At 34.1% G+C, this 22,104-nt stretch overlaps 1 protein-coding gene across 10 annotated transcripts in view; it reads left to right on the top strand.

Annotated features, from left to right (window-relative positions):
* The window catches only part of ZC3H13 (zinc finger CCCH-type containing 13), a 90,266-nt gene that overhangs the window by 19,364 nt on the left and 48,798 nt on the right, over nt 1–22,104 (top strand). For all 10 annotated transcript variants that reach the window (XM_054506326.2, XM_054506328.2, XM_054506327.2 and 7 more), the window contains 4 exons: nt 5,789–5,897; nt 15,151–15,290; nt 15,890–16,050; nt 21,081–21,278. In XM_054506326.2, the coding sequence (XP_054362301.2) occupies nt 5,789–5,897; nt 15,151–15,290; nt 15,890–16,050; nt 21,081–21,278 (608 nt within the window). The remainder of the gene's footprint in view (nt 1–5,788; nt 5,898–15,150; nt 15,291–15,889; nt 16,051–21,080; nt 21,279–22,104) is intronic.

Here is a 22,104-nt window from a genome sequence, read left to right as displayed (position 1 = left end):
ATGAAAAAAAAAAAAGTCTTTGTATAAAACAATTAGTGTTTAAAAACTCGATATTCTTTAATATAACAGAATTATTACTATAATTGATAATAGGTTTAGGCTAGTAATGGACAAATTTACACAGTTGTTTTAAAGTGAATATTAGTACAAGGGGAGAACTTCATTGGTATATAAATAATTGAGTTGTTCTTTGACTAAATATTCTGTGATAACTTTTATCTATTAGTCTCAAAGGAAGTTTCTCCAAGTAACTTTGGGAAGATGTAAGGAAATGTAAGGAGATTATATGGAGAAAACTTCGTCGAAGTAGATTTTTTTCCCCTTCCCATCTTCTTTGTCTCATCTAATACATAATAATATTGTTCCCTGTCATTAACAAAGAACAAACTTGTGTTAGGGATAAACAGACTTTATTTTAGGAACCAAATGTCAGTTGCACTACCATGGCCTAGGGTGGCTTGATCTGACCAATGGTTATGGATAAGTCCAAGGGGGAAATAGTTGGCTATACTTCAAACAACAGGCAAAGTTTGATGTGATTGCTAAAGAATTGTTAATCTTGTTAAGAATTGTTAGTCTTGGGGTGCCTGGGTGGCTCAGTCGGTTAAGCATCTGCTTTCAGCTCAGGTCATGATCTCAGGGTCCCTGTGCAGCAGGGAGCCTGCTTCTCTCTCTCTCTCTCTGCCCCTGTCCCCTGCTTGTGTGGGCACATGCTCTCTCTCTCTCAAAATCTTTAAAAAAAAGAATTGTTAGTATTAACTTTCCCTTTCAGCACTATTACGGTCTATATACTTTGAAGGCCCTCCCATTACAGTAATACTAGATCCTGGATAAGTGACAACAAACACATTTTAAATGCATTGCTGCTTTCTCAAAAATGCAAAAAAGCAGCAAAAACAAAGAAACATGAACAGGGAATTGAAACCAGGGATTAAGTAGCAAACCTGAAAGCTAGTGGTGACCTTGAAGCTTTTACTAGTAGTATTAGAGCTGATCAGAGAGTAAGCCTTTGGTCCATCTGTGGAGAGAGAGTTGTTGAATTGAAAGATGGGAGCTGAAGAAATTACCCAGAATGCAACACATAAAGAGTTATAGGAAATGTTGAAGAGGTTCAAAAATGTGAGGAAAATACTTAGAAAATTTAATGTACCTCTAGTTGGAACTCCAGGAAAAAATAGAACGTAGGAGAGTCAGTATTGAAAGAAATAGTGCTGTGAATTTTCCGTAATTGATGAGACAAAGCTACAGATACAGAAAGCACAATACATACCAAATAGAATATTATTATGCAATTGCAAAATACCAAAGTTAGAGAAAATATTAGAAATTCCCCAAGAAAAAAAGGCAAGTCATCCTACAAAGGAGCAACAGAATGACATCAATAGCAATGGAAGCCAAAGACAGTGGGATAATATTTCCAAAGTGCTAATAAGATAAATCTGTCAACCCATTGCTGTATACCCAGTGAAATTATTTTTCAAGAATGAGGATATAATACAGACATTTTCAAATAAAATTGAGAGTGTTGAGTACTAGGAGACCTTCACTAAATAAAGAATATCTAAAAAGATACATATCAGGGAGATAACAAATGACCTTAGAAGGAGGGTCTGAAATGTGACTAGTAAAAGTGAACAGAGAAAATGTTTACTAAGTTAGACAGTCTGTTTTGTTAATGGCCTTTGAAGTTGTCGAAAGTGTGGCCTTATACTTTGAAGAGGTGAGGCATAGTACCAAAAGTGTAAGTGTAAATTGCTTTGAACTCCCCAGAATCCATTCCATCACTTTTTCATTTGTAGCTGCACTGTGTTTTGGGGGAATTGACCCCAGTTCACTGCTAGGGCCTGATTAGTTTAGTTCAGTCAGAAATGATCCCATTCTCCTTGATAATTCAGTTGATTCAGGAACCAGGCCTAAGTCATCTTGCCTGTGACCATTACCTTGGTGTTAGTTATTGACTTAGATGTAGTCATGTGACTGAAGTTGGCCTACTCAAACTAAAGGAAAGAATTCTTATTTCATGATTGAGGGAGACGCACACTGGGAGAACCTAGATTGCTTCTTCTTATGATAAAAGAAATGTGCCTTAATGTGAAGTCAACAGTAGGAATAGCAGAGCTGTGAGAAAGGAAAAAGAGCAGTAAGTTTGATCCCTAATGATTTCAGTGTGTTACTAAATCACCCAGCCCTGAAGTTTGCTCTATTTTATGTGAGATTGTAGTTTAAATTTACAGTTTATAAGCTTATAGTATCTTATTTAAGCTCCACCCAAAACTTATACTGCAAAACAAGTTAGACTTCATTAATACAAGTATAATTTCAGTTCTACACCAGGAGAAGTAAAAGCCATATGCTGTATACTGCTCTGACAAGACTAAATTAATTTTAGTTACCACATTTTATTGAAGTACATTGGCAAATTAGTATGTCCAGGGAAGATGACAGAGTGAGGAAGAGTGTGAAAATCCTGAAATGTTAATGTATGATCAATGTGAACTGTATCTTTGGCCTAGTATAAGAAGATGCTGAAGAGACTTAGTAACGCCGGTGTTCACATATTTAAAGGGCTGTTGTGTGAAAGAAGTATTAGATTTATTTTTACATGATCTAGACATCAGAACTGATTGTAATCAGGAAGAATTCTGGAGAGGTGTAAGAGTTTTGATCAGTGTAAGAAAGAATGTTTTAGTACTTAGAGCTGTCTGAAAATGGGGACAAAGGGATGCAACAGTGAAGAGCTATCATCGGAGATGTAGGGAAGAAATTTTTTTTCTGAAATTCTCCTAACAGGACTTTCATAACTATATAGTATTAGAAAAATTTTCTACACAGGGCAGGAGGAGGTTGAATTATATTATTTACAAAGACCCCTAGCATTTTATTATTCTAGTTGCTAATCCAGTTATTGTAATATTGGTTTTCAACTCTTAACCTCAATACTTATTTTCAAATCAAATTCTTGGTAATGCCTCCTTACTATCTAAAAACAAAATTCATAATGAATATTATCTGTCCATACATATAATGTTTAGGGAATAAATGTGAATGTAATATAAAATGAAAATAAAGTAAAAGTCCACAATCATTTATTCCATTTCTGAAATCTAAGACATTTTTAAAACCAAACATTTTTCCTAAGTCAGGCATAGATTTATTTGAAAGCAAAACCTAATTTTAATTGACATGAAGCTAATTATAGTCTTTATACAATTGGCGAATTCATGTTTTGCTGCAAAAATATTCGTGTGTTTGATCACAGGTTGCTGCTCCAGACCCTACTGGTGGTGTTACTTAATATACTTTGAAGTCCAAAAAAATTCTGAATTCTTAAAATATCTCATCCCAACGGCTCTGGCTGAAATATTTTAGTTCATTAACAAGTATTTCAACATGTACATGTTCTGGGATGGCTAATTTAGAATGCATAATAAAGTAATCAAACAGCTGCACATCTGATTAATATGTTTGCATTTAAAAGAAATAAGATGACGAGCTACTCTGTTCTAGAGGTGAGAGAGCAGGCCATGCGGTGCTACATGGGACAGGAAATACCAGACCCTGTTTATTTGAATATGGTAAATGAAAGGGAGAAATAACTGACAAAGGAATAACATGCCTAACCAAATTATGCCTAAACATTGTTGACTTGAAAAAAATGGGGAAATGTGACATTTTTAAAAATGATCTGAGCCTTCTTAATAATTGTTATCAAAACAGTTTCTATATTTTGATAGTGACAAAATATTAGGAAAAAAATGTATCTTCTAACTTGAATGAGATTCCATTATTATTGAAGCCTGCATTCAGTCTCTAGTACTTAATAACAGAAGTCATATGTGATCTCTTAAGGACAGTATCAGAGTCCTATTAAAGGACAATAGTCTTTAAAAAAAAAAAAAAAAAGAGGGAGGCCTGGGTGGTTCAGTCCGTTAAGCGTCTGCCTTTGGCTTAGGTCATGATCCCAGCATCCTGGGATTGAGTCCCGCAATGGGGTCCTTGCTCAGCAGGGACCTGCTTCTCCCTCGGCCTGCAGCTCCCCCTGCTTGTGCTCTCTCTCTCCCTCTTTCTCTAACAAATAAATTAAATCTTTAAAAAAAAAAAAAAGTCAATAGCTCAAAAATTACATAATTTCATTGTATAGGGTGAATGTTTTGAAATATTTATGTAACTTATTAAGGAAATTTATTAAGATGATTACATTTTTGGTTCTAAATCTTATAAATACTCTATTATACACTTGCAGGTTATTTTGTTTATTTTGCAGTATCAGCACTGTGGCTCTGAAACTCTTTTCAGCTAAATTAGTATTTGAATATTACATGATAATTTAAGTAGGAAACTATATCTTTCAATAATTTGGAGATAACTTTCTATAAATTTTTGATATAACTTGTACTAGTTTGTATTTATAGTGAGTTTAATCCGCAGAACATTCAAAAGTTGCGTGGAGGGCACCTAGGTGGCTTAGTCAGTTAAGTGTCCAACTCTTGATCTCAGCTCAGGTTTTGATCTCAGGATCCTGAGTTCAAGCCCCACACTGCATGGGATATAGAATAGTTAGTTCATCGTTGATACTCTTTAGAATATAGTTTAAGAATAAAAATAGATCATGTTCCTTTTTTTCCTTTTGTCTTATGTATAAATAGGATCGATCCTTCCTCCCTCCTTCCCTCCTTTCCTTCCTTCCTTCCTTCCCCTCTTTCTTTCTTTTGACCTCTTACCATTTTCCATGGCTGGTTGTACTCTTGTAGAATCTTTTATAATGACTTTGGTCCACCTTTACTGTCTTAAAGCAATTATATATGTCATTTAGCAAGTGATACAGCATGACTTTATACTTAAATACGTAAAATTAGGGGCAATTATAATATATACTAGAGTTTTTTAAAAAGACTTCAGAGAGAAATTAATTTTGTGTCTTAAGCAGCCACAATATGTTTGGTAAAGAACTTTCCGCAATTAACGTCTTTGTGTGTTAGTTTCTTTCATAGGCAGGATTTAAACTTAATAAAAGTGAGACACTGTGGTAGGAGGGTAACAATTCCATAACACTGGTTACTTTATTTTCTTACCACTTAGTAAAATGTTGTTTGTGGAGTTTTTATGTAATAGGATATTTAATTAAATGTTATCAGCTAAATTACTATTGTCCTGTTTTGTCTGTAGGATACTGTTAAACTTGGAATAAAATGTAGAATTTTCTGTTTTTTAGCTACAGTATAAGGACTAATTTTCGTTTTAGCTACCATTTTGGTTTCATCAAAATAGGGAAAAATCTTTTTTAAAAAGCATTTATAAAATTATCAAATGAGTTTGGATTTATCTTTAGGTGTATAGGGAAATGCTGCTATATTAGTATATGACAAGTTTTAGATTAGTAATTATTTTTGATAATCTACTATGAACAGTGTAGCTGTTTTTTCGTCCTTTTTTAATGTAGTCACTTAATCAGTCCTTTTGTTTATTTTATCCCTTTTAAACAGTTTTTTCCCCTAGAAACTTAGAAATAGAAACTTGGTATGTTGTAGACTATCCAGTGCTTATTAAATATTTGCATTGTATCTTTTAAAATCTCAGTTATTCTTTTTACTATGTTGCTGTTCTTTAATAAAATAGTATTCTCATTGCAGTGCTAATGCTAGAACTTGTCACTTTTTTTGCTTAGTGGATAAGTGATTTCTGCAAAACAGATTAAAAAAAAATGAAGCTAGAAATATTCTGTATTATAGTAACTATCTCATAATTTTTTTTAAATATAGTAATATGTATGTATGTATATACTTTCTAGAAAGAATCTTCAAGAGGGAGACATAGGGAAAAGGAAGACATAAAAATCACTAAGGAGAGAACTCCAGAAAGTGAAGAAGAAAATGTAGAATGGGAAACTAATAGAGATGGTGAGTTTCAAAAAATCTTTGTTTATATCGTCAATTTATTGATTATTTACTTTGTCGATTTTTGGGGCTTCAAAACACTTTGCAACTGTGATCTCCTTGTTGTTTCAGAATCATCTTATTGCCTTGTTTCTACCTTACTGAGTTAGAATACAGAAAATGGCTTATGGTAGCGGAACAAAGGCAGAGAAAGCTGTTCACACTGCATTTTTCAACTTCCCCATCCTTTTTCCCCCTAGAACTATATTGGGCAGCATCACAGTCCTTTGAAATTGTATTACTTTTCTAAGTTTTTTTAGTTCCTCAATACCAAGGTTAAAAAAAATTATGTCTAAATTTTGTTTTTCACATAAAATATTAAAATGAGATTTTTAAATCTTAAGGATCTGGGAAAATTATTTCCAAGAAATTTTGTAGACTTTCATCTTTCAGAAGAAACCCAGTTTGAATAATTGATATCAGGGATTTGTTGATGAAAAACAGCAAAATCATCTTTTCATCATTGTCTTAACAAATTAGCATTTGTTTTCCACACCATGAATATTCTCTCTTCTTCATTTCTGTGACATTCTGAAGGTGAGCACTGTAGCCTCACACTATCAAATATAGAGAAAGAGAACTCACATTTGTTGAATGCTTTGGGTGTGCTGGGCATTTTAATATAATTTATGTAATTACCTTATTAATTCAGTAGCTTTGTTATTGTACTTACAGATGACAAAACTAAAGAGTATGAGAATTTAAGCAACTTCCTTAACAGTAAACTGATAACTTAGACCAGGAGTTAAAAAACAAAAGCTTGTGGGCCAGCCACCTGTTTTTGCAAATAAAGTTTTGTTGGAACACAGCCATGCCCATTTGGTTACATATTTTCTGTAGCTGCTTTTTAGCTACAGTGGATGCATAGACATCTGTGAGAGCCAAGAGCCTGTAAGCCTAAAATATTTACTCTTACATTTAAAACAGTCTCTGAGGACTTGTATTCTGATGTGTGAAAAGTGTGCTAAATGCCTCTCCAGTAATTCGAACATCAGTATTTTTTAAGGAAATCCATTCCATCTTTGGACAGTGTTGTCTACTTAAAACTTACTGCTAAAAATAGATAGGAAACTTCCCTATGATTACTTTATTGGGATTTCATAAGCCAATTTAATACCTCCTACAAAATAGAAGCAGCTAAAATGTCCCATTGTAGTTAATTAAGTTGTTAATATACTGAAATAAAATATTACAAACCTTTACTTGGATAGTGAACTTTTCCTAAGTATGAAAGGATTAACTCAACACACTCAGCATTCTTTTGATTTTAGTTATTTTTGGATAAAAAAAACACTCTGAAATGTACTAGATACGTCTTATCTTTAAAAACAAAAATTTCTGTTCCCGTTTAAATGGTTTGGAAAAGCTTAAGACAGTTCTCTCCTTGTTTTCATAATAGCTATTTCAAACCCTCTCCTTAAATTTCCCAATGAACCGTTCATAGTTCCTGTCTGCTGTTTACTACACATAGACCATGCAACTTACCGTCCACTAACTCCCTCAACTTCCTCTGTCATACTTCCAAATTAGTCTCCTTTTCCCACCTGAACTTTACTATTTCCCTTTTGCTCTATGTAAGAAGCCTCCCTTCTGTATAAGGTTGTATTTCCCTATATTCTGGATCCGATTTCCTCCCCCCCTCTGAAGTCTTGTTCATTTAGCATACATTCTCTTTTATGTATCTTTAACATCCATCTGGATACTTTTTCTCTTCTCTCCATGTGACTTTCAGCCATTACCCTGCTAATCCCCACTTTACAACTAAATTCTTGAAGTAGTTCTGTACCTTATTGTCTTTACTTTTTCACCTCAATAGTTAACTCCGTTTTCTGACCCATGTCTTCACTAAAACTGCTCTTCAGAATTACTAATAACCTCCTCTTTGCTAAATGAACGGAGACCTACTTGTCTCTCTTCTGTAATCTCTCTGCAGCATTTGAGAGCCTCTGTCTTCTGGAAGCACTTTCCCCTTGGATTTCATCTATCTATCCCTCTTCAGGTTTTCTGTCTTCCTTTGAAGCCCTTCAGTCTTCTACAGAGGTTCCTTATATTTTATCTCTCTTAAATGTTGCTTCCCAAGGCTTTGCTCTAGACTGTCATCTTTAAAAAAAAACTAAAGTGATTTTACTACAAGAGCCTTTTATGTACAAAATTCCTTTAAAAGGTGAGTAGATGCCTTTTATATATAGTTTCACATATAAAATATACACATGGCTATTTATTACAGTTTCTCTTGATTAGAACTCAAAGGTTTTGATCATTTATCTCTATATATTAAAGATATGCTTGAAGGAATATTGACGCATGGATTTAGCCATCTCAATCCCCAGATGCTGAGACTGTGAACTAGTTTAATAGGCTTTCCTTCTACATTTTCAATCTAAAATGAGTAGCAGTTTTAGCCAGACTCAGAAGAAATTGTTCTATACCAATATTTCTCAAACTTTTTGGTCTTAGGACACTTTTCACTTTTTTAAAGGATCCCAGACAGCTTTTTTTTTTTTTTTAGATTTATTTATTTGAGAAAGGGAGAAGAGAAAGAGGGCACAAGTAGGGGGAAAGGGGGAGAGGGAGAGAGAGTCTTGAGCAGACTCTGTGCTGAGTGTGGAACCTGATGCAGGGCTCAGTCTCAGCCATCCTGAGGTCAGGACCTGAGCCAAGACCAAGAGTCGGATGTGTAATCGACTGTGCCACCCCCCCAAACAACTTTTGACCTGGTGGATTATCTGTTTAAATTCTTACCATATTAGAAATTGAATCTGAGAAATTTTTAAAATATTTATTTATGAATTTATTTAACAATGACAATAATAAACCCAGCATATACATTTACAAAAAATAGACATGTTTTGCAAATTAAAAATAAAAATTACGAGGAAGAGCAATGTTTTACATGTTTTTGTAAATCTTTTTAACATCTGGCTTAATAGAAGACATAAGGATTTTCATATCTGCTTCTGCATTCAGTCTATTAATGGTATTACATATCATGTGACTTCTAGAAAACTCCACTATATAGTCAGGAAAGTATAATAAACTGGTCAAATAGTATAGTATTATAGAAATATTTTTGATCTTCTAAAACTCCCACAATTGTCTTAGGGTTCCCAGAAGTCCTCAGACCACTCTTTGAGAACCACTTGTTTCTAGAAGTGGCTTCTGCTTTCAATTGTTTTCCCTTTGCCTAGCCACCTTTTCTCAATTTTAATTTTTCCTTCCAGATGAAATCATACTTTTAGGGCATCATTACCATCTATGTATTAATGACTCCAATATCTAGAACTCTCAGTTGAGGCATCTATCAACTGGATATCTCTATCTGATTTCCTTATATAGAGTACCACTTTCCAACAAGGCCCCCCAAAACCTGGGAATCATTATTTGATACTCCATCCCCTCAACCTAGACATTTATAGAGTTCTGACGTTTCTACCTATTGAATATCTTTCAGAACTATTTTTCTACATGACTACTAATATTTTGGTTACTAAGATATTTGTGTATTGCCTTCAAATATATTTTACCAAAATAACCTAACCTCATGCCTTGAGGTTAATCTTGTCTCCTAATTCATTCCCCTCTTAAAAGTCAGAATAATCTTAAAAGAATTTTTTTTACTAAAGTATAGTATACATTCAGAAGAGTGCATGATTCATGTGTGCAACTTGTTGAATTTTCACAAACAGAACAGACTTGTATAACCAGCACCCAGATCAATAAATAGAAAGTTAATAGTATCCCGTAAGCCCCCTTGTGCTCCCTTTCCAGTCACCACCTCTCAACCCCCACCTCCCAAAAGGTAACTCCTGCCCTGATTTCTACCACCATTGATTAGTTGTATCTGTTTTTGAGCTATGTATAAATGGAATCTATAGCACTACTCTTTTTATGTTTAGCTTCTTTTACTTAAAATATATTTTTGAGGTTGCACCATATTGTTTACTGCACGTAGTTGTAGTTCATTATTATTGCTATATAGTATTTCATTGTATGAATACACCATAATTTATCCATTCTTCTGTTGATAACCATTTGAGTAATTTCTAGTTTTGAGCTATTATGAATAAAGTGCTATTACTATTCTTAATCATGTCTTTTGCTAAACATGTACCCATTTCTCTTCTGTTTATGCCTGGGAGTAGGATTGCTGGGCCACAGAATTTGCATATGTTCATCTTTAGTAGATAATTTAAAAATGGTTGTTGTTTCTTATATAGTATTTTTTTGTTTTTTTTCATCTTAGCCATTCTGGAGGTGTGTGCTGGTATCTTACTGTGGTTTCAGTGTGCATTTCCCTAATGACCAATGAAGTTGAGAACTTTTTCTCCCACTGTATAATCTGCTTCGTAAACTGTGTGTTCCAGACTTGCCTGTTCTGTTGTATTACCTGTTTGTAATTGTTGAGAATTCCTTTTATATTTTGGATATAAGATCTTTATCAGATATATGTATTCCAAATCTCTTCTTCCACTCTGTGAGTTACAGAATGCTCTTATGAAAGAATAAATTGCTTCACTTCATTCCTCTGTTTAAAACTCGGATTTCCCAGGGTGCCTGGGGTGCTCAGTTGGCGGAGTGTCTGACTCTTGGTTTTGGCACAGGTCGTGATCTCAGGGTCACTGGTTGGAGCCACGTGTTGGGCTCTGCACTCGGCAGGAGTCCGCTTGAGATTCTCTCTCCCTCTCCCTCCTGTGCTCCTCCCCCTGCTGGTGCATGTGCACGCACACTTTCTCTCTAGCTCTCAAATAAATAAATAAAATCTTTTTAAAAAGTCTGTATTTCCCATTTCCTTCAGGATCAAGTACAAATTCTTATTTTACAGAACTTTTCATTACCTGGTTGCTTCCTTTATTTCCAACTCTTCACCCCCAAGTCTGTGTTTTTTATTTGGTTACTTAAACTTCCTCTTATTTATTTATCATAGGGACTAGTGCAGTAACATAAAAAGCAAAAGTATCATTACAGGAGAAGAGAAAATATATGAACATATTTTGGTAATCTTAGCGGTGGATACATTCTCCTGAAGTAAGGCATCAAACCCAGACCTTATTTGAGTTACAAAGATTTAAATTTTCTATATAACTAAACTGTAATTTAATAATTAAAAGATCAGCATAAGAAAGTATTTGACATGTGTAACGTGTAAGCATACAGCAAAAACACTATGTAAACATATAATGAACTTCCACAAATATAAGAAAAAGATATAGTCCAGTTGAAAAATGGGCAAAAAACAAAAATTAGGTAATTCATAGAGGAAATAGATGTGGTCAGTAAATGCTCAGCTCACTACAGAAGAAAGCCAATGAAAATAAAAAGGTAGCATTTTTCACCCATCAGATGGGTGAAAATGAAAAATACTAATATTATGAAGTGGGAGTTTCCATTGGCAAAGTTATTTTGGAGTGCAGTTTGGCAATATTAAAATTATGCTTTTCTTTGATCCAGCAAATCTATTTTGAGAAATCTGTCCTAAAGAAATAATTTGCACTTGTGAATCAGGGAAGCTGTCAGAATGTTCACTGAAGTATTGTTTATAGAGCAAAATATTGAAAACAAACTGAGTGTGTGTCAGAGAGAAACTGATTAAATAAATTACAATATGTTCATATCATGAAATGCGTTACAGATGTTAAAATGAAAATGGCTGATCTCTACGCATGACATGGAAAGATTTTTTTTTTAAGATTGTATTTATTTTAGAGAGTGAGTGCAAATGGTAGGAGGGGCAGAGGGAGAGAGAGAATCTCAAGCATCTCTGCACTGAGCGTGGAGCCCGACGCAGGCTCCATCCCTAGACCCTGAGCTATCCAGGCGCCCCTGGAAAGATATTTCTATAGGGCAGTGTGTGTAGTTTTAGTCCCATTATTTTAAAGAGTATAAATATAAAGTTTTATTTTTATGTATACAACACTAAACTAGTAACAGTGTTACCACTGGAGTAAGGATGGCAGTGGGAGGAGTGTAAGGGAATTTCACATTTTACCCTGTGTACTTAAGAATTAAGACATTTATTTATTTATAAAGATTTATTCATTTGAGAGAGAGAGCACAAGCAGGGGGAGAGGCAGAGGGAGAAGGAGAGGCAGAGGGAGAAGGAGAAGCAGACTCCCCGCTGGGCTGGGAGCCCGACATGGGGCTCTGGGGCTCTATCCCAGGACCCGGAGACCATGACCTGAGCCGAAGGCAGACGCTTAACCATCTGAGCCACCCAGAATTAAGACTTTTAATAGTGAGAGTGTATAGGTTAAAGACAAAAGGAAATACTTAAATGTATATAGTCTTTAATCCATATACATATACATTTTATGTGTCTATGATTATTTGCATAAAATGGATTACTGGAAGTAAAATTGTTAAAAGGTATGAATATTCTTAAGGCTTTTACCCATGTTGCCAAATTACTTTCCAAGATAGATGGTAGTAGTTTACATTGTTACCTTCAGAAAATGAACATACCTTTTATCTGTACCTTTGCTAATACTTAATACTATAACTAGAAAAAAATGACTTTCATACATGAAAAAGCCATATTTATCATTTGCATTTTTTTCTTTTTGTGAATTGCCTGTTTGTGTCCTTGCTCATTCTTCTTTGAATCATTATGAACGCTTATTATATATTAAGAACATTGGGGCACCTGGGTGGTTCAGTCGGTTAAGCATCTGCCTTTGGCTCAGATCACGGGCTCCCTGCTCCACGGGGGGGGTCTGCTTCTCCCTCTCCCACAGCCTGCTGCTCTCCCTGCTTGTGCTCTCTCTCTGTCAAATAAATAAATGAAATCTTAAAAAAAAAAAAAAAAAGAATGTCAACCTTATGTATTGTGTTTTTCTATTATATATGTTCTTAAAATCTCTGCCTTATAAAATATGACATTCTAATTATATTTAATATTTTTCTAATCACTTAGACTAGTCATCTATATGAATCAGTTTTTATTAGGCAATTATGATAACCTCAAGCTATAAAATATGAGAGACATTTTCTAAATTTATTAAAGGGTTTCAGACTTATTTTTGTTTTGAGTTTCATTTTATGTTTTGTGCCTTCTCATTTTTCATTTTTTGTAGGAGACTGTCAGTTGCATCATGCCTATTTTGTAGCTCATCTCTTATAGGCCAGGAAAACATCTTCCTTTTGTTTATAATAGATAGCCATAAAATAAGAATAAGTAGTATCTGAGTGAAGACTTGAGAGCTTTTCCTCTAAGCAAAATATATTAGTTATAGTACATTGATTTTAACTGTTCAGGCTTAGCCCCTTGTGGGGTAGTTGGGGACTGAAGGACTGAAAGCCAGCTTCTCATTTTTTACATGTGTTCTATATTGGTGCTATTTCCAGATAGCAGTTTTTAGAGGGACGCAGGACATTATTGATAATACCTTTAAAAATGCTATAAATTACTCTTTGCAGTTAATTATTCTTCCCTTTGTTTTACACATACTTAGTATTTAGTTATGGAATTTTTATCTGTTAATATTTTAAGAATGCCATCAAACTGAATCTTTGAACCCTATTAACTCACTGATACAAAGTGTCAGAATGCACAGTAATACTGAAGATAGCCATTATTTATTTACTTAAATTTAGTATCTCCTGGGGCACCTGGGTGGCTCAGTTGGTTAAGTGTCTGCCTTTGGCTCAGGTCATGATCTTAGGGTCCTGGGATCGAGCCACATGTCTGGCTCCCTGCTCAGCGGGGAGTCTGCTTCCCCCTTTCCTTCTGCCCCTCCCTCCTGCTTGTGCGCTCTCTCTCTCAAGTAAATAAATAAAATCTTAAAAAAAATTCAGTATCTCTAATCATTTTATCTAGTAAAAGCTTTATGTCCTTAAATATTTAGTGATTGCTTTCTGACTGAAAAATGTGGTTTAGTCTATTTTATATATTTACTGAAAAATTGTCATCATCCTCTATTAGATGGGTAATCAATTTAGTTACACGGTTAGAGGCTATATAGCTACCCTCTCAGTTCCCAAGCATATAAATGGATAGTTGGCATTATAATGTATTTGGTCTGTACATGACAATGATGTTCATTTTCTTTTTTTTTTAAGATTTTATTTATTTATTTTGAGAGAGAGAGAGAGAGATCATGAGCAGAGGGGAAGGGTAGAGGGAGAAGCAGGTTCCCTACTGAGCATGGAGCCTGATGTAGGGCTCGATCCCAGGACCCTGAGATCATGACCTGAGCCGAAGGCAGACGCTTAACCAACTGAGCCACCCAAGCGCCCTGATGTTCATTTTCTTGTGCTTTAAGCAATCAAGTAGAACAACCTATCTTCGTTGTTTTTTAGTTCTTTACCCCAGGTTAAGGAATGGTGATCTTAAGTGCTAAAACTATCGTTTGAGAAGACACTTCAGTTCCTAAGCAGTCACGCCCAACATTGTCATGTGTTAGGATAGGAGTCACTGAAATTCCTTCCTCTAGGCTTTTTGGCATTATAGCAAATGAGGGTGAGAGGTTGGGTGGCAGTGCCAGTAGCCACTGAAAACTTTGGCATATTGTGATGAAATAGCGCTGCATACCATTCTGCCTTTTTTTTTTTCCTTTAACCAGCCATCATATTTTTTTCATTGGAAAAGGTGAATGGAAATAAAGGCATGGTATCAGATCTGTTGAGGAGATAGGCAGTTCTAATCTAAGGAACAAGTACAAATCGCTTATAATGGAAATGTCACAGCTCCCTCAGACATTAGGTCATGTACACATTAGTATTAAAATTATCAGACTTTAGTTTTAGATACAAATCAGTTGTGTCACTAGTAAAAAAAGAATATGGAAGCAATGTAGGACACCTAATGCAACCTTCATTTAATACTAATGAATCCTTAAAGTCAAGGAGATAATGAAATCACATCATATTCAGGATGAAATATTGAAGGCTTTGGTATCTTTAATATTTACAATTTACATGTTAGTTTTTAATTGTATCTTTTAAAAATTCCGTCTCCTAACCAAAATCCCAACGCCAGGCAACCCAAAACCACTTTCAGAAAACCCAAGAATCTTAAAAATGTTTGGCTTTTCATAAAGAAATCAACCATGTTGATTTTAATCCTTTATAGAAACAGTACATATTTTATCTTTGAGAAGTATGTTATTCTAATGAAAGAATCTACCATTTTAATTTGTATAAAAAATTAGTGGAAAAAAATTTCTCTAATTTTTGGTATAGATAATAGTTTCTGACAAGTAATGTAATTTTTATTTTAAAGATTCTGACAATGGAGATATTAATTATGATTACGTTCATGAGTTGTCATTGGAAATGAAGCGTCAGAAGATACAGAGGGAATTAATGAAGCTGGAACAAGAAAACATGGACAAGAGAGAAGAAATTATTATTAAAAAAGAGGTATGCTGTTTATTGAAATATACGTTAATAATTAGCATCAAATAAATGGCTATTGATCAGAGAATTCATTAGCTCTATCTTAAATTGTATTAGGATATTGATACACTGATCAAATTATTGTATATCAGCTACATATAAGTCAATCATTTAATCTTCACATTATTATAAATATGAAATATTTTTGCTTCTGAACAGGTAAAAAACTGAGGTTGTATTGTGTAGAGTCTCCAGCTAATGTTAAATGGGATTTGAATCTATGTATGTCTGTTTTTTAGGCCTAAGCTATTTCTAGAATACTTGTTTATTTTCTAATGAGTAGAAATGCAACTTATTTGAATATAATTTATGATTTCTCTGAGGAGATTTTGAAGTTTTATAATTTTAGCTTGCTTTATTGATATTAGTGTTAAGTTAGGGCAATTAATTATCATATTGGTTAAAAGCATGTGTTTAGGAGTCAGATTAATCATGGTGTCTATAATAGCACTTAATATTTCATCTGAAGTTTGGTGTGTTTTAGAAACACCTACTTTGTTGTCTGATTATAACAGCCATGACTGAAGGAGTTTCTGAATTGACTAACTGAATTCTTTTAAAAGGTTTCACCAGAAGTGATTAGATCAAAATTATCTCCATCACCTTCTCTAAGAAAATCAAGCAAATCTCCAAAGCGAAAATCAAGCCCTAAGTCGTCATCTTCAGCAAGCAAGAAAGACAGGAAGACAGCTGCAGTATCCTCACCCTTATTGGACCAGCAGAGGTCAGTAGGGTGGTAAATAATGCCAGAATGAAATAGCTTTTTCTGAAATGATACTCAAAAGAATTAGTAGATTACAGAAGGGTACTTACAATACTTTCAGTATTTAATGTAAATTTTTTTCTTCTAAAAAAAGGTACAAAAAGTTTAAATTTAAAAGAAAATTATACAGAACAATAAAACAGATGTCTGTGTCCCACCTACATATGCTTCAGAGCTTTTTATTTTTTAAGAATAAAACATAATACATATATATCCTGTCTTTCCCTCTTGAATTTGTTGTTTTTGATACTTGTGCATGTGTGTTTATACTTTCATATGTATTATTTTTATGTTTAATCTTAATACTTATATTAAAGCTTTGCTTCTGCAACTTCCTTTTTCACTTAACATTTTTTATATTTATATTGATGTATATAGCCTTTTTTTCATTTGAGTACTTATACTATATTTACTTTTCTGCTATTGAACATTGACGTTTTCAGTTTTTCGCTATTACAAGTTATACACAGTGAATGTTCTTCTTGTCTCCTTGTGCACGTCATTCTGAGATTAGATTCTTTATAGCCTATATATAGCAGTATGAAGATACTGGAATTATTCCAGTAACCAGTTGAGGAAATAAAAATAGAAATAGGAAAATATGATTACATTGAGGGACTAATAATAAGACAGAAGACACTTTCCCACTTAATGTCACTCTATACTATTTAAATTTTGTTTTAATTAAAGCACATATACTAATTTTCTTTAAGAAAAAAACCTAAACCTCTTCCCAACATATGACCAGTTGGCAAACTGTCTATCTGAACCCACAAGGAAACTTATATCTGTCTTCTTCCTTTTAGTTTCTAGAGGCTTTAACCCTACAGACTCCAGGTACCTTCTGCCTAGATTATTATATCCTACTAACTGTATTTATTTTATCCAATGCCACTCCCCTACACACATAAACATTTTATTCAGCAGCCCCAACCTATTCATTTTACAGATGTTGTAAGAGAAATCTTGAAAGAACAATTCCAATTAATTTACTATGCCATTGAAAAACTCAATGGATTTCCATTCTGTTGAATAAAATTCAGATTCTGTTTTTTTAAAGATTTTACTTATTTATGAGAGAGCACATGCGTGCACATGTGCATGAATACATGAGTGGGGAGAAGAGCAGAGGGAGAGAGACAAGCAGACTCCACTGAGCAGAGAGCCCGATGTAGGGCTCAGTCCATGCAGGGCTCAATCCCAGGACCCTGAAATCATGACCTGAGCTGAAGTGAGAGACTTATCTGACAGAGCCACCAGGTGCCCTAAATTTTAGATTCCTTAAAATGACATTTATACTTTGATCTTTTCAGTCTTGTTAATATTTTTGTCCAGTTTTCTTCCTACCCTCTTCCACCTTCAGTTCTTCAATGTCCAGCTCAAATTCTGTCTTTCCATTAAGTTTTTCCATTTCTCTTTATTGAGCCTAATTTCTATTCCTTTTGTATATCTATCAGATTTTATTTATACCTCCCTCTTAATATTACTGTTTGCATTATATTTTATCTGTGGCATACATGTATTAGAACCTCTGTTAAACTTAAGCTCCTTGAAGATTGGATCTTGATGGTTCATTGTTTTTTCTCCCCACTGCACCTACTTTGCATAGAGCTTTGCATTGTATTAAGACACTCTGTAAAGCTGACTTGGTCCTCTCCTTTGCTCCTGGAATTGAATAAATATTGCAAAGAAATATGGAAGAAGTGAATTATAGAGTGATGGCAATCCACTTCATTTGTTCTTGTTCTTTATCCACTTGGCTAACCAATTAAATAACTATCCCTCAGTTCCTTCCATCCATTTCTGAAAAACAAAACAAAACAAAACAAAAACAAAAACCAGCATACCAGAAATACCCTTCTTTTTTTCCTTATCCTTTCTGCTTATAAAATCATTGAAATTTAATCTCTTTGTCGAAAGTTTTGTTAACTGGATGAAGGGTTAGTTTCATCTTCTTCTTTTTCATATAGTCTTCTCTTACTGCTTTATTAGTAACTCATTTATCCTCTTATTATTTAGCAGGAATAATTGCTCACCTTGATTTAATTAGTATATTTCTTGTATTCTAGGAGTATAGCATTTCTTTAGCCATGCAGTTTACATTGTGTAGTGTGTGTCAAATCATCAACTTCTGGTTTCATTGCTGAATCATACTGTAAGCTGTTTGAAGGCATATTAAGCAAAAAGTAAGGATTAGAATTTCAGTTAAAATTCAGTAGAGTGGGGCGCATGGGTGGCTCAGTCGTTAAGCGTCTGCCTTCGGCTCAGGTCATGATCCCAGGGTCCTGGGATCGAGCCCTGCATCGGGCTCCCTACTCTGTGGGAAGCCTGCTTCTCCCTCTCCCACTCCCCCTGCTTGTGTTCCCTCTCTCGCTGTGTCTCTCTCTGTCAAATAAATAAATAAAATCTTTAAAAAAAAAAATTTAAAAAAAATTCAGTAGAGTGTTGTAGCAATGACAGTAAGTCATCTGAGGTGACAATCAAGTAAATAGACTCCTTGGTCTTATGTTGTTATCATATTGAGTAGGCAGCGTAATTACAGACAAATTGAAACTCCTACTTCTCCCTGAAAGCTGGCTGTTTTCTTTGATGTTCATTGTGAGATATATCCTGATAGCAAGCTTAAGGCTAATATGTGAGATACAGTGTGGCTTAGATACATCAGCAAATGTATTATCTGTTCTGTCCATCTGCATTGTTTCTTAGTTTTTATTAAGTAAATTTTTCTTTATAGCTCTTTGTACAGAGATGTACAAAGTAGGTCAAAAGCTGTTCAAAAGGAGTAGTTTTAAGGAGAGAGAAGGAAAGGATCTAAAAATGGTAGAAGTAGATAATTGAGCTCTATGTCACAAATAGGAAGTAGGCTCTGCCAATAAAGAATAATCAGTTGACTTAAAAAAATGTTGAAAGATCTTGTTGACTTCAGAATGTGCAAAACCAATTTTGACCCATGTAGTTGGAAGGCACTTGAAACCTCATATTGTAACGTAATTGTGATTTCCAACTACCAATATTTTTGAAGGTAATGTGAAGAAATTCTGTACTTCAGTGAGTATATTGGTGTAATCCTGGTTGTTGTAATAACTCAATCCCAAAATGTGAGTTTAACGCTACAGAAGTTTATTTTTCACTGAAGTAAAATCAAAATGGGTGTTCTGATTAATACATTGCTCTCCTATCATAGGGATTCAGTAACCTAGGCTCCTTATGACATGGCTCCACTTGGGTTTTGGGGACACCAAAAAATGGAATGTGCAAAGAAAAAAATTAATTGGAGTATTGCTCTTACTTGGCTGTACAGTTTACAATTGCCTGGAGTATGAGAGTCTTTTATTAGTTAGGCCTGGAAGTGGTTTATATCACTTCTACTCACATTTTTTGGCCAGAACTTGGTCACTTGGCCATACCTGATTTCAAAAAAGTCTAGACAGTATGGTTCAACAGTGTCCCAAAGACAACATTTAGTAAATAGCTAGTCCCTGTCACAGGAAGTAATGTAAAAATACAGTTTGTATCAAGAATTCCTCTATTATTTTATCTTTAAAATAATTTTTTAATAGATAGTAACTGTTGTTTTTTCTTTTAAGTAGAAAACATTTAGAAATGCAGGCATTTATCGCTTATCTGTTAGATACATTAGAAGTTTGAGTTATCTCATAAATACGTAATGAGATATGTGGCTCATAAGGTTCATAGCAGAAGACAAAAGTGAAAAATAGATTTGATCATATTTTAGTAATTTCTGACTTGCTACGTAGCTAACCCTACCTATGATAATAAGAAATAGGGATAAGGATTTTCTGAATGCCCACTGAGTCCATTGATTTTATACTTTTATCTTTTTAAAATTTTACCAGCAATTTTGAGGAAGATGCTGTCCATTACCTTTTCATAGCTAAGGAATCATGGGATTAGAGACCTCAAGGTTACAGGAAGTAAGTTCTAAGATATAAACTTAGGTCATCATTTATAAAAACTAATAAGAGAGTGAAATGAGTAGCTGGTGAACCGGATACATGAAGAGAGCACTGCTTCAGAATTCAGCACCAGACTAAACAGTGTTGGAGAAAACAAGAACAAGTTTAATAACAATTTAAGAACAAACAAAAATAATAAATTCATAATTTTAGTACAATTTGAGAGAATAATTGCATTGACGTCATGAGACCAGTTGACACGAAAATTAAAGCCATCTGTGAACAAAGATATTTTGGGAGAAAAACAGTTTTTAAGAAACTGAAAATAGCAGAATAATGAGATTGCCAAATTTGGAACAAGTAGAATGAGAGCTGCTTAAAAGAATTAGTGAATTTGAAGACATATTTGGGATATGAGAAAGCAAAAGGAGAGATGGAAATAATAGAAAACTAAGACATGGAGGAGAGATCCAGGAGATGCAGTAACTAGAATAAAGCTAACCATAGAGACTTGGGCCATTTGGAGAATTGATGAAATAAAAATTTTTAAAAAATTGAACTGAAAGAGTTAAGGTTTTAGATTGAAATGGTTTACTGAGTTCTGGAGAAGGTTAAATAAAGAAAACCTAGATATATCTTGGTGCATTTTTAATTTCTAAAGAAGAATGTCTCATAGTCATCCCAGCTGAAAAACTGGGTAACATGCATGGGGAAAAAGAAATGGACTCTCTTTGTAGTCTTCATCTGCAACACTAAATGTTATAAAATATCCTTGGGTAGTGGAATCATACATCTACTTTTCTATATAAGCTTAAAAAAAATTCAGTTCATGCAGTTTTCTTGTTATTTCTTTTTCTGAAAGAATCTCTTCTTACTCCACCTCTATCTTTCTCAGAAGCTTATCCTTTAAAATTATATGTGGCAAGTTAAATTAATTATTTGCTCATTTCTGTGTATTTTTTCCTGGGTGTTGATACCATTTTTTAAGTGTGCTTTGTTAAAATGAAAAAAAAATACCCATTTGATCTTCCAAAAGTATTTGGACCTCTATTGATAGTTTTGTATTACCTTCAGGAATTCAAAAGGCAACCAGAGCAAAAAGAAAGGACCTCGAACTCCTAGTCCACCCCCTCCTATACAGGAAGATATTGTTCTGGGGAAAAAATACAAAGAAAAGTATAAAGTAAAAGATAGATTAGAAGAAAAACCAAGAGATGGAAAAGACAGAGGACGAGATTTTGAAAGACAAAGAGAAAAAAGAGACAAGCCAAGGTAAGTAGGATTATATATTTTTAACAATCTTACTTTTGTAGTATCTAAAATACTCACTTTTCAGAAGCTTTTTCAGGCGTTATTGTAGTAGATTTTTTAGTGTTTTAAAACTCTGTGTATTTAATAATTCCCATGTTGAGTTAGGGATAATTCAGTAAACATTACCTTAACATCATAAAATAATGAAATTTTTTATCTTAATCGTTTTTAAGTGTACAGTTTAGTAATGTTAAGTATATTCACATTGTCATGAAACAGATCTCCAGAACTTTTTCATTTTGCACATCTGAAATTCATCTGAATAGCCATTAAACAACTCCCTTTTCCCTCCTCGCCTAGCACCCCAGCCTCTAGTAACCACCATTCTACTTTGTTTCTATCAATTTGACTACTTTAGCAGTCATATAAATGGAACCATTTTGTTTTTTTTGTGACTGATCTATTTCACTTGGCATAATGTCTTCAGGATTCATCCATGTTGTAGCATGTGACAGGATTGCCTTGCTTTTTAAAGCTGAATGATACTCCACTGTATATCCATTCCCCTGTTGGACATATGGGTTACTTCCACCTCTTGGCTCTTGTGAATAGTGCTGTGGTAAGCATAGATGTGTTAATACCTCTTCAAGACCTTTCTTTTGATACTTTTGGATATATACTCAGAAGTGGAATTGCTGGATCATATGATAGTTCTGTTTTTAATTTTTGAGGAAATTTCATACTGTTTTGTGTAGGAGTTCTATAGTTTTAGATTTTACACTTAGATTTTTAATCCCTTTGGAGTTAATTTTTTGTACATGGTGTAAGATAAGGGTCCAACTTCATT

This window comes from Mirounga angustirostris, unplaced genomic scaffold (genome assembly GCF_029215605.1).
Source record: "Mirounga angustirostris isolate CCGP_5_RB_7025 unplaced genomic scaffold, mMirAng1.0.hap1 SCAF_3, whole genome shotgun sequence".
Classification (NCBI taxonomy): Eukaryota; Metazoa; Chordata; class Mammalia; order Carnivora; family Phocidae; genus Mirounga; species Mirounga angustirostris.
The sequence above is the reverse complement of the archived record's forward strand: the minus strand, read 5'-3'. Positions and strand labels throughout refer to the sequence as shown.